The sequence below is a fragment of the Mobula birostris genome, chromosome 26 (assembly GCF_030028105.1).
Source record: "Mobula birostris isolate sMobBir1 chromosome 26, sMobBir1.hap1, whole genome shotgun sequence".
In the NCBI taxonomy this organism is placed as follows: domain Eukaryota; kingdom Metazoa; phylum Chordata; class Chondrichthyes; order Myliobatiformes; family Myliobatidae; genus Mobula; species Mobula birostris.
The window spans coordinates 42,814,289-42,828,124 of record NC_092395.1 but is presented as its reverse complement, the minus strand read 5'-3'; the positions used below and the strand labels follow the sequence as shown (position 1 = coordinate 42,828,124).

The 13,836-nt window shown below is 41.9% G+C and overlaps 1 protein-coding gene and 1 long non-coding RNA gene across 2 annotated transcripts in view; one reads left to right on the top strand and one right to left on the bottom strand.

The window, feature by feature from the left end:
* Positions 1–216: 216 nt before the first annotated feature.
* Positions 217–7,469, bottom strand: rpl37 (ribosomal protein L37). The gene is made up of 4 exons (XM_072244090.1): positions 7,397–7,469; positions 4,820–4,955; positions 4,062–4,146; positions 217–335 (listed from the first exon to the last, which is right to left on the bottom strand). Exons 1-4 carry the CDS (start codon positions 7,397–7,399, stop codon positions 266–268), a joined length of 294 nt encoding a protein of 97 aa, XP_072100191.1. The 5' UTR covers positions 7,400–7,469; the 3' UTR covers positions 217–265.
* Positions 7,470–7,599: 130 nt separating this feature from the next.
* The window catches only part of LOC140188378 (uncharacterized), a 45,833-nt gene continuing 39,596 nt past the window's right edge, over positions 7,600–13,836 (top strand). Inside the window, exon 1 of the long non-coding RNA XR_011883294.1 lies at positions 7,600–7,967. This is a non-coding gene — a long non-coding RNA (uncharacterized lncRNA). The remainder of the gene's footprint in view (positions 7,968–13,836) is intronic.

Below are 13,836 nucleotides of genomic sequence, written 5' to 3'. Positions count from 1 at the left end.
AAATGCAACCAGTCAATGCCATCATATTCACCCAGTAGTGTAGAATCAAAGAAATACAAAACATGGCCAAACACAAGTATCCAACAGAAAGATCCAGAGAGCATTTTGTCCATACTAATTCAATAAATTTCATGATATTCTTTGTCTTTTCCCCCAGACATCTTGTTTCTGAACTGGTGAAAGGGACTTCTAAGCAAAATTATAGGGAGGCTAAAATAACTTTACAAAGCATAGCTTTATTTGTTATTATTGATACACCAACAGTTTATGCAGTGCTGGAAGAAGCCATTGCAGCTCGCCTGGGCTTTGGAGTGGTGCCTTCACGGAATCCATTCCTGTGAGACAAAGGAAATCACTGGTTAGGACACAAAACAGTTGGTGACCAAGATTTAATTCAAATGCCAGGATACCCCAGCTTCTCATGCAAGTATGGTGAAAACCTTACTGTTCTCAAATTTTCTGTGTATTTAAGTACATTGCCCTGTTTCTCTCCACACAAAAATAAGCACAAATGCAGATGATGGAAATCTAGAGCCCGACACACAATGTGCTGGAACTTAACAGGTCAGGCAGTATTCTATGGATGGGAACAGTCAATATTTTGGGCCAAAACCCCTCACCAGGACTCTCCTGATAAAGGTTTTTGGCCTGTAACTCGACTGTTTACTCCTTACCTGCTGAGGTCCTCCAGCGTATTGTGTGCACTGTATTTAGTTATTACTGAACCACAGACCGCAGCTTTACTGTCGTGTTAATGATTTGAAATGCAGCCTGAAATCAGTAACTAAAGTAGGCCAAAGACGAAACTTCTTTGCCACACATGATGCAAGTGCCTTGCGTTTTGACCTATATAGATAGATACTTTGACTCCACAGGAAATTACAGTGTCACAGTAGCATTACAAGTGCACAAACATAAACATTAGAAGAGCAGTAGAAAGAATAAAAAAAATAAGTCACCACAAAGTTGAACAGGAGGGGGTTATCACTTCCCTGGCTATAGGTTAACTCACAATAGAGCCTAATGGCTGAGGGCAAGAATGACCTCATACAGCACTCGTTGAAGCAGCGCAGTTGTCTTAAGTCTATTGCTAAAAGTGCTCCTCTGTTCAGCGAAGGTGGATTGTCCAGAATTGCCAGGATTTTCCACAGGGTCCTTTGTTCTACCACAGCCGCAAGTGCGTCCAGTTTGACTGCTATAACAGAGCCAGCCTTTCTGATCAGTTTATTGAGCCCGTTGGCATCAGCTGTGTTGATGCCATCGTCCCAGCACACCATCGCATAGAAGATTCTACTGCCGACAACTGACTGGTAGAGTACGTGAAGGAGAGGCCTGCATACTCCAAAGGACCTCAGTCTCCTCAGGACCTACTAAGCTTCTGGGGATGTTAATACTGAATATTTCAAATTAAAATCAGTCAACGTTAGATGAGAGGAGAGTGTTGGTAAAGTCTACAAGGTTGAACATGTGCCCATTTTAGAACTTTTTTTGTAGTTAGACAACTGTTTTTTTTCTTTTATTTTCACAGGAGTTTAATACCCAAAGAGTTCCTCCTCATTGTTAGGTTTCCTGGTGTTTCATGTAGTCTCCACAAGGAAATAAGACAATTACGCATGACATTCCTACAGAATAGACAATAGGTGCAGGAATAGGCCATTCAGCCCTTCGAGCCAGCACTGCCATTCAGTGATCATGGCTGATCATCCACAATCAGTACCCTGTTCCTGTCTTCTCCCCATATCCCTTCACTCCGCTATCTTTAAGAGCTCTATCTCTTTCTTGAAAGAATCCAGAGAATTGGCCTCCACTGCCTTCTGGGGCAGAGCATTCCACAGATCCACAACCTTCTGTGTGAAAAAGTTTTTCCTCAACTCCATTCTAAATGGTCTACCCCTTATTCTTAAACTGTGGCCTCTGGTTCTGGACTCCCCCAACATCGGGAACATGTTTCCTGCCTCTAGCCTGTCCAATTCCTTAATAATCTTGTATGTTTCAATCAGATCCCCTCTCATCCTTCTAACTTCCAGTGCATACAAGCCCAGTCTTTCAACATATGACATTCCTGCCACCCCTGGAATTGGCTACAAGGTGAAGCCAATCAATCGGGCCCAAGGACATCTTCAAGGAGTGGTGTCTCATAAAGGCAGTGTTCATTATTAAGGACCTCCAGCACCCAGGCATACCCTTTCTCAATGTTGCCATTAGGCAGTAGGTACAGAAGCCTGAAGGTGGTTCAGGAACAGCTTCTTCCCCTCTGCCACCCAATTCCGAAATGGACATTGAACCCTTGGACACTACCTTACTTTTTAAATTTTTTTTGGCACAATTTTTAATCTATTCAATACATATACTGTAATTAATTTACTTATTTATCTATGATTTTTATTTTGGTTTTTTCTTCTATATTATGTATTGCATTAAACTGCTGCTGCTAAGTTAACAAATTTCACAACATATGCTGGTGATAATAAACCTGATTCTGATTCTTCCCTATATTTTCTATATATTCCCAGTTTCTGGAAGGATTGGCAGGATCGACCCTCAAACCCACAAGGAGGCTCAAAGCCCAGCAGTTTATGTGGGTCAGAGATGACCGGGGACTCAGGATGGCTGGCGTTTTACAAGATTCCCTGCGAATGCAGAGCAGTGTATATCGGCCAGATGAGACACACAGTGGAAACCCACACGAAGGAGCACAGGTGGTGTACCTGGAGAAATCAGCAGTAGCAAAACGTTGCATTTGCAATGGCCATAGGACCGTCTTTGATGGCATAAAAGTACCGTGCTGCACCGATGGCTAAAGGGAGCACCTGGTAAAGGGAGCCATTGAAATGAAACGAGGAAAAAAAGAATTTTAACAAAGATGAAGATCCCGCTCTAAGTAAGAACTGGAAGTGGATTGTAAACAAGGTGGCCCAGCAGAGACCCGAATGGATGAGGACTAAGCAAGAGGGATGGATGACAAAGATATAAATACCACCACAACAGACATGCCCAGGTATCATCCCTGATGAAAAAGGCAGAGTTTGTCATCGAAACGTCGGTTAAAATTGATGCCGGTACCTGGCTGAAAGCCCGATGAAGTGTTTATTCATACTGTATTTTGTTTTATAAATCTGTTTATGTATCCTACAGAATAATTATTCCATTTTTGTACTATTTTATGCATATTAACCTAAACTGCTCACAGATCGTATTCTACAGTCTTACCAGACTACATAAAACATTTCAAATTCCTTACGGGATTAAAGATCAGCTTGCATTTATGAACTTTATTTTTATATTCGCAGATGAAAACATTTAACTTTTCTGTTCACAATGTTAAACCTCTAAAATGAACCCTATACCAGCTCTACCTCTTCACTACTGTTTAGTAACATAACAGTTACAGATTTTTGTATTGGTAATGCCGGATATGCATTACTCCAGTGGGCACCCAAAGTAGTTCTCCCATCTCTGGAGACAGGAATTTAAAATGAAAGCCTAACATTAAAGACAGAAAGAGCACTGTGATATAAACTGCAACCACTACTAATTTCTTAAACCCAATCTTCACTGATAACATTGACATTTTAATCAACAATTTGGCCCATGGTACCTCAGCACCGTGACTCATATTTACTCCCCTACCCCAAGTCATAAAACAGCACAGTTTTTTTCTCCTATCTGGAACTGTCAGCTCACTGTAAGGTAAATGTACAGCATTACACCAATAGACCCAAAGCACAACATCACTGATACACTCCTGGGGGTATATATATTTATTTCTGCTGCATCGGATTCAGAGTAACAATTAATTTGTTCTCTTTTACACTTTACTGTTATTTTGTACTCATTTATTGCTATTTATTTATATCTGCATTTGCAGAGTTTGTTTACAGTTACTGTTCTACAGATCTGCTAAGTTCTCAGTGTTGTATGTGATGACATGTATATACTCTGATAATAAATTTTACTTCAAGCTTTGAACTTGTCTACTAATTGAACAATCTTGAATCATGACCACTAGATAGTTTCCATGTACTATGAGTTACAGTTAACCTTCCATCAGTGTCCCTTACCGGAATCTCCGAAACACCACCTTCAGGTGCCTCATGCGACCTGTGCCAGTTGTGTTTCTCCTTTTGGCTTTCACACTCCAGTTATCTACAAAACAGACAGAAAAGTAACTACCGGCTCTTCAGCAAAATGAGTATTTACCATGAAATAAAAGAACACTGGCCTGCAGAATGACTGACCAAGCACTCATTGTCTTCCAGCTACTTTCACATCACTAAATGTTTAGCTATTAAAATCAGACCAATCCAGGTGGTAAGGCTTTCTTCCCCACAACGTGGTTAAGGGAAACAGAACTGAGATCTTCAGTCAATGGTGGTATGAAGAGCGCAAGATTTTCACTCTATGGAAACCACTTAAGGATTTGTTAACCATCATCAAGCCAGCCCATAAATTTCATGAAAATTTACTTCATCTTTAATTCAAGAAGAAATTGAAGGAATTGGAAAGCCAGGAATGGAACTGAAGTTGGTAACTTCACCTGCATGGATTTGATAAGCCAAATTAAACGCTCTCCATGCTACAAATATTTGGATAATTATGTTATTGTACCAACCAAAATTTCCCTTGTGGTTACAAACTAATACTCACCTCTTTTGCACATTATTACTACTGTTGAACATGACAAATGTCTTAAAGCTTCACCGGAAAAGTCAAGCATACTAAAGCCATGAAAATGGTGTTAGCAAATAAACTGACCAGAGGGCATCCAAACAGAAGCTAATCATGGCCACTTATGAGAATTAGCAACAAAGATACTTACACTTCCTCTTTCTCTTGGCAGGATAGGCACATTTACCACAGGTAGATTTCTGTAGGTGAAATGCTTTTGCCCCACACCGTCGGCAAAGAGTGTGAGTCTTGTTCCGCCTCTTACCAAATGACGATGTTCCCTTCGTCTGAAAGAAGGATAATAAAGACAATGAATCCGACTTACAGGCATTAATTATTTTAAACTAGCTCCTCAATCATCCAGTGTGCAAGATAAATCCAACATTAGCCGACTGGAAGCTGGACATAAAAACAGATTTCTCACTTCAAACTACACATAAACAGCAATATATCCTGTAATCGCCAATGCTTAACAGTTGTCCAGCAGCATGTCCAAGACACTCCCAAGGTGGTATAACGTGGTCTTCACTTACTAGCTGCCTAACATGGCCAAATGTGGAAGCTGCAACTGGGAATACAAAGCTTCTGCTTTAACCCCATGTTCAATCTCGAGTTGTACAATTGCTTTAATTAGACAACTTTCTGCTCACTTCATGCCTGGGCATTTGTGGCCATCTGGATGCTGCGTGTAATGCACTTAAACAAAACAGTTAATTAGCCTATAAGGTATCAAGTTGCTGAAGTGGATGGTCAGGAAAATCGAATTGTATGGGAACACAGAATGGTTGATTGAATGATCCATGATGTGGCAGATGGAACATTATGCAGAAAGATATGTGGTCAAAAATTTGTAAAGAGGGCTGTTTAAGCAATTGATTTAAACGTTACTGTTCAGATGTATCTGGGTGTTGCTATACAGCAAGCAACTAGGAATTCAAGTAGCATGTTAACTTTTAATGCATGAGGACTGGAGTACAAAATTAAACGTGTCTTACTGCAGTTACTTAGGCCATGGAATATCACGCACAAGTCTGATGCGCTGCCCAAAGACACTCGTGATAGAGGCAATTTACAAGCTTTGTTCTGATGCTAAACAAAGCCTCGTGTCCGCAGCTTTGGACACCAAATGCAACTCTGAATAAATTTCAGGTTCCACTTTGTTATGGTTTCTATTTTCTAATGTCAATTAATTTTGGTAAACAAAAGACACAAAAGGCCCCAAATGCTGGAATCTGGAGCAATAAATTGTTGGAAGTCGTCAGCAGATCAGGCAGCATCTGATGCGGGATTCCGACATAAAACACCAAGCATTCCCTCCCTTCCCCTCCAGATGCTGTCCACGTGGCTGAGTTCTTCAGGAAAATTGTTTGCTGGTGTCAAGCTGGTACATGTGGGTGTTCTTATTTTATTTATATTATAAAATAACTTCCAGAAAATTATGTCAAAATGTAAACAATCAAAGCATTCATTAGGACAATGAACTAAGGCAGTCACTAGCTTTCGTGCAGGAACATGTGCACTGAAACAAGCATAATTAAAACCCACTTCCTGTATGAATAATATTACACATTTATCAACAACTGAAAAACCAGTCTGGGTAATTGTTTTTTATACTGGGTATGCTCTCTTCTGAAGGATTCAATCTAAATATTTTAATATTTTTCTGGATGTGGTTTGGCAATACTTTTCCTGTTATGTCACATTATTGACCCTCCATAACATCCTGGACTGCAAACCAAAGTGGTCTGCCATAATCTTAGATGAAGGGTTCCCACCTCGATCCTACAACTATAACAAAAAATCAGAAAATACCGTATCAGGAAGCACCAAGACAGAAACTGATCTGACACTTCAGGTTAATAAACTTTCACCAGATGTAACATTAAGTTTCTGTCAACAATGATGCAGGTTGAGTTGTAAACCTACTGCAGTTTCTAATTAGAATTCAGATTTTATTTGATCAATAATCAGCTAGAATGATGTCTATTATTGCCAATTGTACCAAGGTACAGTAAAAATCTTTGTTTTACATGCCACCAATGCAAATCAATTAATCGCGGTCTAGTAATACGAGGGACGCAACAACAAAATCCAGAATATCGTGCTAGTTACAGAGAAATTACAGTGCAGACAGACAATAAGGTTCAAGGCCTTGAAGCGAGACTGAAGCCAAAAGCTCATCGGATTGCTCTACAGTCCTTTAACAGCGGAATAGAAGCTTCCCTTAAGCCTGCGGGAGTGCTTTCACAAACAGCGGATTGTCTAAAAACGATTACAGATTATACCAGAGATAAGACTACACTTTAGCAAGAAATAATATGAACGAAGGGAGATGGAAGTGGAGGAGGAAAGAGATGAATGGACGATTTGCCCAGCAGACTAGAAATGCTCCGTGGCATTTAATCCAGAGACTGCAGACTGCACCCTGGAACATTTACCCTGCCTGATACGGCCAAGTTTGTGCGTAACAGTCAACTCACAGAGCCACTGCCAGCGAGAAGACTAACGCGCTTCAGCTCGATCCGTACGGCGACGGTGATGGGAGACCCGACCGCGGCCTAACTCCCCAACCCTCATCACATCAACACATCCCGCCGTCTCCCTCATATAGGCGCAATAAATTAACTGACGTGCGTTAAGAGTTAAGGAGCCGCCAGAGGATAGCTGTCGGTCACATCCCGGCGGAGGATGGACGCGGATAATCAGCCCGGGCCACCGCTTCACTCACCATTTTGCCTGCGCGCCCGAAAGACCGGAAGTCGCTCGACAACGCCTTCTTATACCCTGATACCGGAAGTGATTCTTAGCGCCGCTGATCCTGGTTTCAAATCTGTCGCTGCGGAACTTGAGACCAAATAATAGTTCCGGACATTTGACGTTCCTACTCCGTTTCTTCGGGCCCTTCTCAGATAGAAATCAGAACAGCGTGCGTGTAACTTCGCAGAACAGCGTAGTTTTAGTTGAGAGAGAACTGACTTCATAATCCCTGCTTCCCTTCTTCCAACAGGATTCCTCCAACTGCAGTGTTGAGAATGATTTTTTTCCAAAATTAAAAACAAAGTACTGGAAATGCTCAGCAGCTCAGGCAGCATTGGTGGAGATAGAAAAGGGAGAAGGGCCAAAAAGCTTCCATCTGGAGCAAAACACCAACTCCCGGAGGAATTTAGCGGATCCAGCAACACCTATGGAGGCAGAGGGGTGGCCGGTGTTTCAGATTCACAACCTGCACCAGGAATTGACTTGGGCGGATTTTAAGATGCAGCAAAAGGGGGAGAAAAGATGGAGAGCAGATGTGGAAGGTAAAACTAAACACCATTCTTAATATTTAATGATATTGTTCTAACGTTGGTGCAAATATCTCTACCAAGGCCCCGGTAATTTCTTCAAAAGCTTCACACAATACACTTGATCAGGCCTGGGAATTTATTCACTTTGATGTGCTTTAACACCACCAGCACCTCTCGTTTTCTAATGTAGTTTGTGTTTAAGCACATAACTGTTCGTGTCGTTCACTTCTTAACCTCTATAATCTTCTCCCCAGTACAGTAAATACAAATGAGAAATACTGTATTCATCTAACTTTGCAGTCTTCATCTCCTGCAGCCCCACATATAGATGACCACATTGATCCTTAAGGGGACCGTTAATCTCCGTAGTTACCCTTTTGATTTTCATATACTTGTAGAGGCTCTTAGAATTATTCACCAAAGCTACCTCATGTCCCTATCTTGCACTCCTGTTTCCCCTCTTCATACACTCTTACATCTCTGACATTCCTCAGTGGGTGCTTCTGCCTTCCATATGCCCGTATTTTTTTCCTAACCTGAGCTGCAATATCCCTCTGCTGGTAAGAGGTGGAATTACATCTTTAGAAAGTGGTGACATAGGGCCAGAGAATGTTGAATCTTTGTGGGAGGAGTTAAGAAACTGCAAGGGTAAAAAAAAATTATGGGAATCATATATGGGCCGCCAAACAGTAGCCCAGATATGGGGTTGATTGTAAAGGGAGCTGGAATAGGCATGTAATAAGGGTAATGCCACATTTGTAATTAGGGACTTCAATATGCAAGAGGATTAGGAAAATCAGGTTGGTGTCAGATCGCAAGTGAAATAATTTGTTGAATGCCTACAAGTTGGCTTTTAGAGTAGCTTGTCCTTGAGCCTACTCAGGGAAAGCCCATCTTAGATTGGGTGCCGTGTAATAATCCAGATTTTATTAGGGAGCTTAAGGTAAAGGAACCCTTAGGATTCCATGATCATAATATGATTGAATTCATACTGCAATCTGAGAGGGAGAAGCATAACTCACATGTATCAGTATCGCAATGGAATAAAGGGAATTACAGAGGCATGAGAGAGGAGCTTGCCTGGGTGTTTTGGAGGGGGATACTGACGGGAATGACAACAGAGCAGAGGCACGGGATAGACATATCCCACAGAAGAAGTTGTTCTCAAATGGCAGGGGTAGGCAACCGTGACTGACAAGGGAAGTTAAGGACTGCGTAAAAGCCAAGGAAAGGGCATATAAGGCCACAAAAGTGAGTGGGAAGTTGGGTGATTGGAACGTTTTAAAATGGCAACTAAAAAGCCATAAGAAAGGAAAAGATGAACTATGAAGACAAGCTAGCCGAAAATATTAAGCAGATTACTAAAAGATTTTTTCAGTTATATAAAGAATAAAAGAGAGGTGAGAGTTAATATTGGACCACTGGAAAATGATCCTGGTGAGGAAGTTGATAAAGTTTAAGGGTGTTGGGGAAGTAAGAAATGATTCTCTGATTCTGGTAAATAGCAGGTTAAAATTAGGTGCCAGCTTGCGTTTGCTCTCTTCTGTGAAAAGTTGGAGAGACTGTTCTTGACTGAAAAAACTGCCTTCAGTGTTTTTTTTTAACAATTCACAGCTGTCCCTTTGAGAACAATCTGTGGGCTGTATTCACACATGCTGCATACATTATGTCTTATGAGTTCACATATTGATCTATGTTTCCACCTTTGTCTGTTCAAGTTTTACGGATAGGGCAAGAATTTGTCTGTAATTAAAACCAGTAATTTAGTGGACTGTCTTATCAAAGTAATTGGGTTTCACTCTAACTGACCTTGACATACCTTTGTCTGCTCATTCTATATATTATAGCATTTCTGTTCTAAAATCAGAAAGCTCATCTGAGCCTCTAAGAGAGAGAGAGAGAGAAAGAGTCTCTGTCTAACTGGTTCCGAGTCTTTCTCGCCAGCTGAACTGAGCACAATAAACTGGTGAAGAGGTTAAAGTAATAACTGTGTGATGTGATTATTGGTCCGGCAACTTTTTTAAGTTTACAAAGTAATGGGGGACAAAGAATTGGCAAATGAACTTAATGAGTACTTTGCATTAATCTTCACTGTGGAGGACACTAGCTGTGTGCCAGAGGTTCGTGAGTGTCAGGGAGCAGAAGTGAGGGCCATTGCTATTACAAAGGAAAAAGTGCTAGGCAAACTCAAAGGTCTTCAGGTGAATAAGTCAGCTGGACCAGATGGACTACATCCCAGAGTCCTGAGAGACGTTGCTGAAGCGATAGCAGATGTATTGGTTATGATCTTTAAAGAACCAGTTGATTTTGGCATGGTTTCAAGGAATGGAAAATTGCAAATGTCACCCCTCCCTTTAAGAAAGGAGGAAGGCAAAAGAAAGGAAACTATAGACTACACACATCAAAGTTGCTGGTGAATGCAGCAGGCCAGGCAGCATCTCTAGGAAGAGGTACAGTCGACGTTTCAGGCCGAGACTCTTCGTCAGGACTAACTGAAGGAAGAGTGAGTAAGAGATTTGAAAGTTGGAGGGGGAGGGGGAGGGGGAGATCCAAAATGATAGGAAAAGACAGGAGGGGGAGGGATGGAGCCAAGAGCTGGACAGGTGATTGGCAAAAGGGATACGAGAGGATCATGGGACAGGAGGTCCGGGAAGAAAGACAAGGTGGGGGGGGGACCCAGAGGATGGGCAAGGGGTATATTCAGAGGGACAGAGGGAGAAAAAGGAGAGTGAGAGAAAGAATGTGTGTATAAAAATAAGTAACAGATGGGGTACGAGGGGGAGGTCAGGCATTAGTGGAAGTTAGAGAAGTCGATGTTCATGCCATCAGGTTGGAGGCTACCCAGACGGAATATAAGGGTGTTGTTCCTCCAACCTGAGTGTGGCTTCATCTTTACAGTAGAGGAGGCCGTGGATAGACGTGTCAGAATGGGAATGGGATGTGGAATTAAAATGTGTGGCCACTGGGAGATCCTGCTTTCTCTGGTGGACAGAGCGCAGATGTTCAGCAAAGCAGTCTCCCAGTCTGCGTCGGGTCTCGCCAATATATAAAAAGCCACATCGGGAGCACCGGACGCAGTATATCACCCCAGCCGACTCACAGGTGAAGTGTCGCCTCACTTGGAAGGACTGTTTGGGGCCCTGAATGGTGGTAAGGGAGGAAGTGTAAGGGCATGTGTAGCACTTGTTCCGCTTACAAGGATAAGTGCCAGGAGGGAGATCAATGGGGAGGGATGGGGGGGACAAATGGGCAAGGGAGTCGCGTAGGGAGCGATCCCTGCGGAAAGCAGAGAGGGGGGGAGGGAAAGATGTGCTTAGTGGTGGGATCCAGTTGGAGGTGGCGGAAGTTACGGAGAATAATATGTGGGACCCGGAGGCTGGTGGGGTGGTAGGTGAGGACCTATATATAAACTATAGGCTAGTTAGCCTAACCTCAGTGGCTGGGAAATTGTTGGAGTCCATTATTAAGGATGAGGTTTTGGGGTACTTGGAGACTAATGATAAAAAAGTCAAAGTCAGCATGGTTTCTGTGAATGGAAATCTTGCCTAAAAAATCTGCGAAAGTTCTTTAAGGAAGTAACAAGCAGTGTGGACAAAGGAGAGGTAGTGGATGTCATTTACTTGGATTTTCAGAAGTCATTTGATAAGGTCCCATCTGAGGCTGCTTAACAGTACAAAATCCCATGGCAATACAGGAAGGATACTGTCATGGATTGAGGAATGGCTAACAGGCGGGAGACAGCGAGTGCGAATAAAGGAGGCCTTTTCTGGTCGGCTGCCAGTGACTAGTGGTGTTCTTCAGGGGTCAGTATTGGGATCACTACTTTTCACGTTGTTTGTCAATGATTTAGATAATGGAATTGTGGCAAAGTTTGCAGATGATACAAAGATAGGTAGAGGGGTAGGTAGTGCTGAGGAAGCAATGTGATTGCAGAAGGACTTAGACAAATTGGAAAATTGGGCAAAAAAGTGCAGATGGAATACAGTGTTGGGAAATGTATGATAATGCATTTTGACAAAAGGAACAAAAGTGGAGACTATTATCTAAATGGGGAGAAAATTCAAACATCAGAGGTACAGAGGGACTTGGGAGTCTTTGTGCAGGTCTTCCAGAAGGTTAACTTTCAGGTTGAGGCTGTTGTAGAGAAGACTGATGCAATATTGGCATTCATTTCGAGGGGAATAGAATATGAAAGCGAGGAGATAATGCTGAGGCTTTATAAGACACTAGTCAGGCTGCATTTGGAGTATTGTTAAGAGCTTTGGGTCCCATATCTCAGAAATGATGTGCTGTCGTTGGAGAGAGTTCAGAGGAGATTCATGAGGATGATTCCATGATTGAAGGAGTTAATGTATGAGGAGTGTTTGGCAGCTTTGGGGCTGTACTCTCAGGAATTTAGAAGAATGCAAGGTGGGTGGGGGGGAATCTCATTGGAACATATGGAATGTTGAAAGGACTAGATAGGGTGGGTGTGGAGAGGATGTTTCCTATGGTGGGGATATCCAGAACTACAGGGTACAGCCTCAAAATCGAGAGAGTGACCCTTCAGAACAGAGGTAAGGAGGAATTTTTTTTAGCCAGAGAGTAGTGAATGTGTGGAATGCTCTGCCACAGACAGCTGTGGAGGCCAAGACCATGGGCCTATTTAAAGCGAAAATTGACAGTTTTCTGATTGGTCATGGCGAGAAAGCAGGTGTATGTGGTTGAATGGGATCCAGGATCAGCCATTATGAACTGGTGTAGCAGACTCGATGGGCTGAATGGCTTAATTCTGCTCCTATGTCTTCTGGTCTTATTCAGGGTTCCCTAATTCTGTCACGTTTGCCCTTCACTCCCTCAGGAACTTGTTGACCCATCTTGTCCTGTCTCACTTTTTAAAACCTTCCTACTTGCCAGCTGTCCCTTTACCTGCCCTTCCCAATCTACCTCTGCAAATTCCAGTCAACTGTCTTCAGAATTGGCCTTGGCCCAATTCTGGACTTTAACTCATGTACTAGTCCTATCTTTTTCCATGGTGATTTTAAAATTAAGAAGATTATTCTCATTAGCCCCAAAGTGTTCCCCCTCCCAGATACTTTAGTCATTTGCCCTGCCTCAATACCCAACAGGAGGTTCAGTGTAAGACCACCTAGATATTGTTTTCTTCTTTTTCAATATTTTTATTGATAGTATATAAATTCCATGAATACAAATACACAATTCATAAGGATAGAAGTAAATAATACAAATTACATTACGTTTAAATCACAGTAATATGATCACAGTAATCCATATTCCAAATCAATTATGTAGAAAAAAAGATTGAATTATGAAATGAAATAGCATAAAATAATTGTATTTTATTAGAAAGATCTACCTCCCCCTACCAAAATGAGCTGGTTGGTAAAAAAAAAAGAAGAAAAAAGAAAAATACCGTACCATATGAAATTATAATAATAATGGCTCAGATCCATACTTTAATAACAGTTCAAAGATTGTGAAAGTAATTCAGAAAGGGTCCCCATAACATTTGAAAATTATGTTTAGAATCAGAAATCGAACAATGAATCTTCTCTAGATCAAGGCACAACATAACGACAGATAGCCGTTGAACATGCGTGGGCGGGGCGGCCACCTTCCACATGAGCAAGGTCGCCCTTCTGACCATAAGAGACATAAAAGCCAATACCCGCAAACTAGATGGCTTCAATTTTGTTGCACTATCCTCAACAATACCAAACAAGGCAGTCAAAGGATTGGGCTTAAAGCTGACATTGAAAAGTGCAGAAAACGTTTGAAATACATCTTTCCAGAATTTTTCAAGGCCCGGACATGTCCAAAACATATGAGTTAGTGTGGCCACTCCATTATTACATCTATCACAGTAAGGGGAATTATCTGT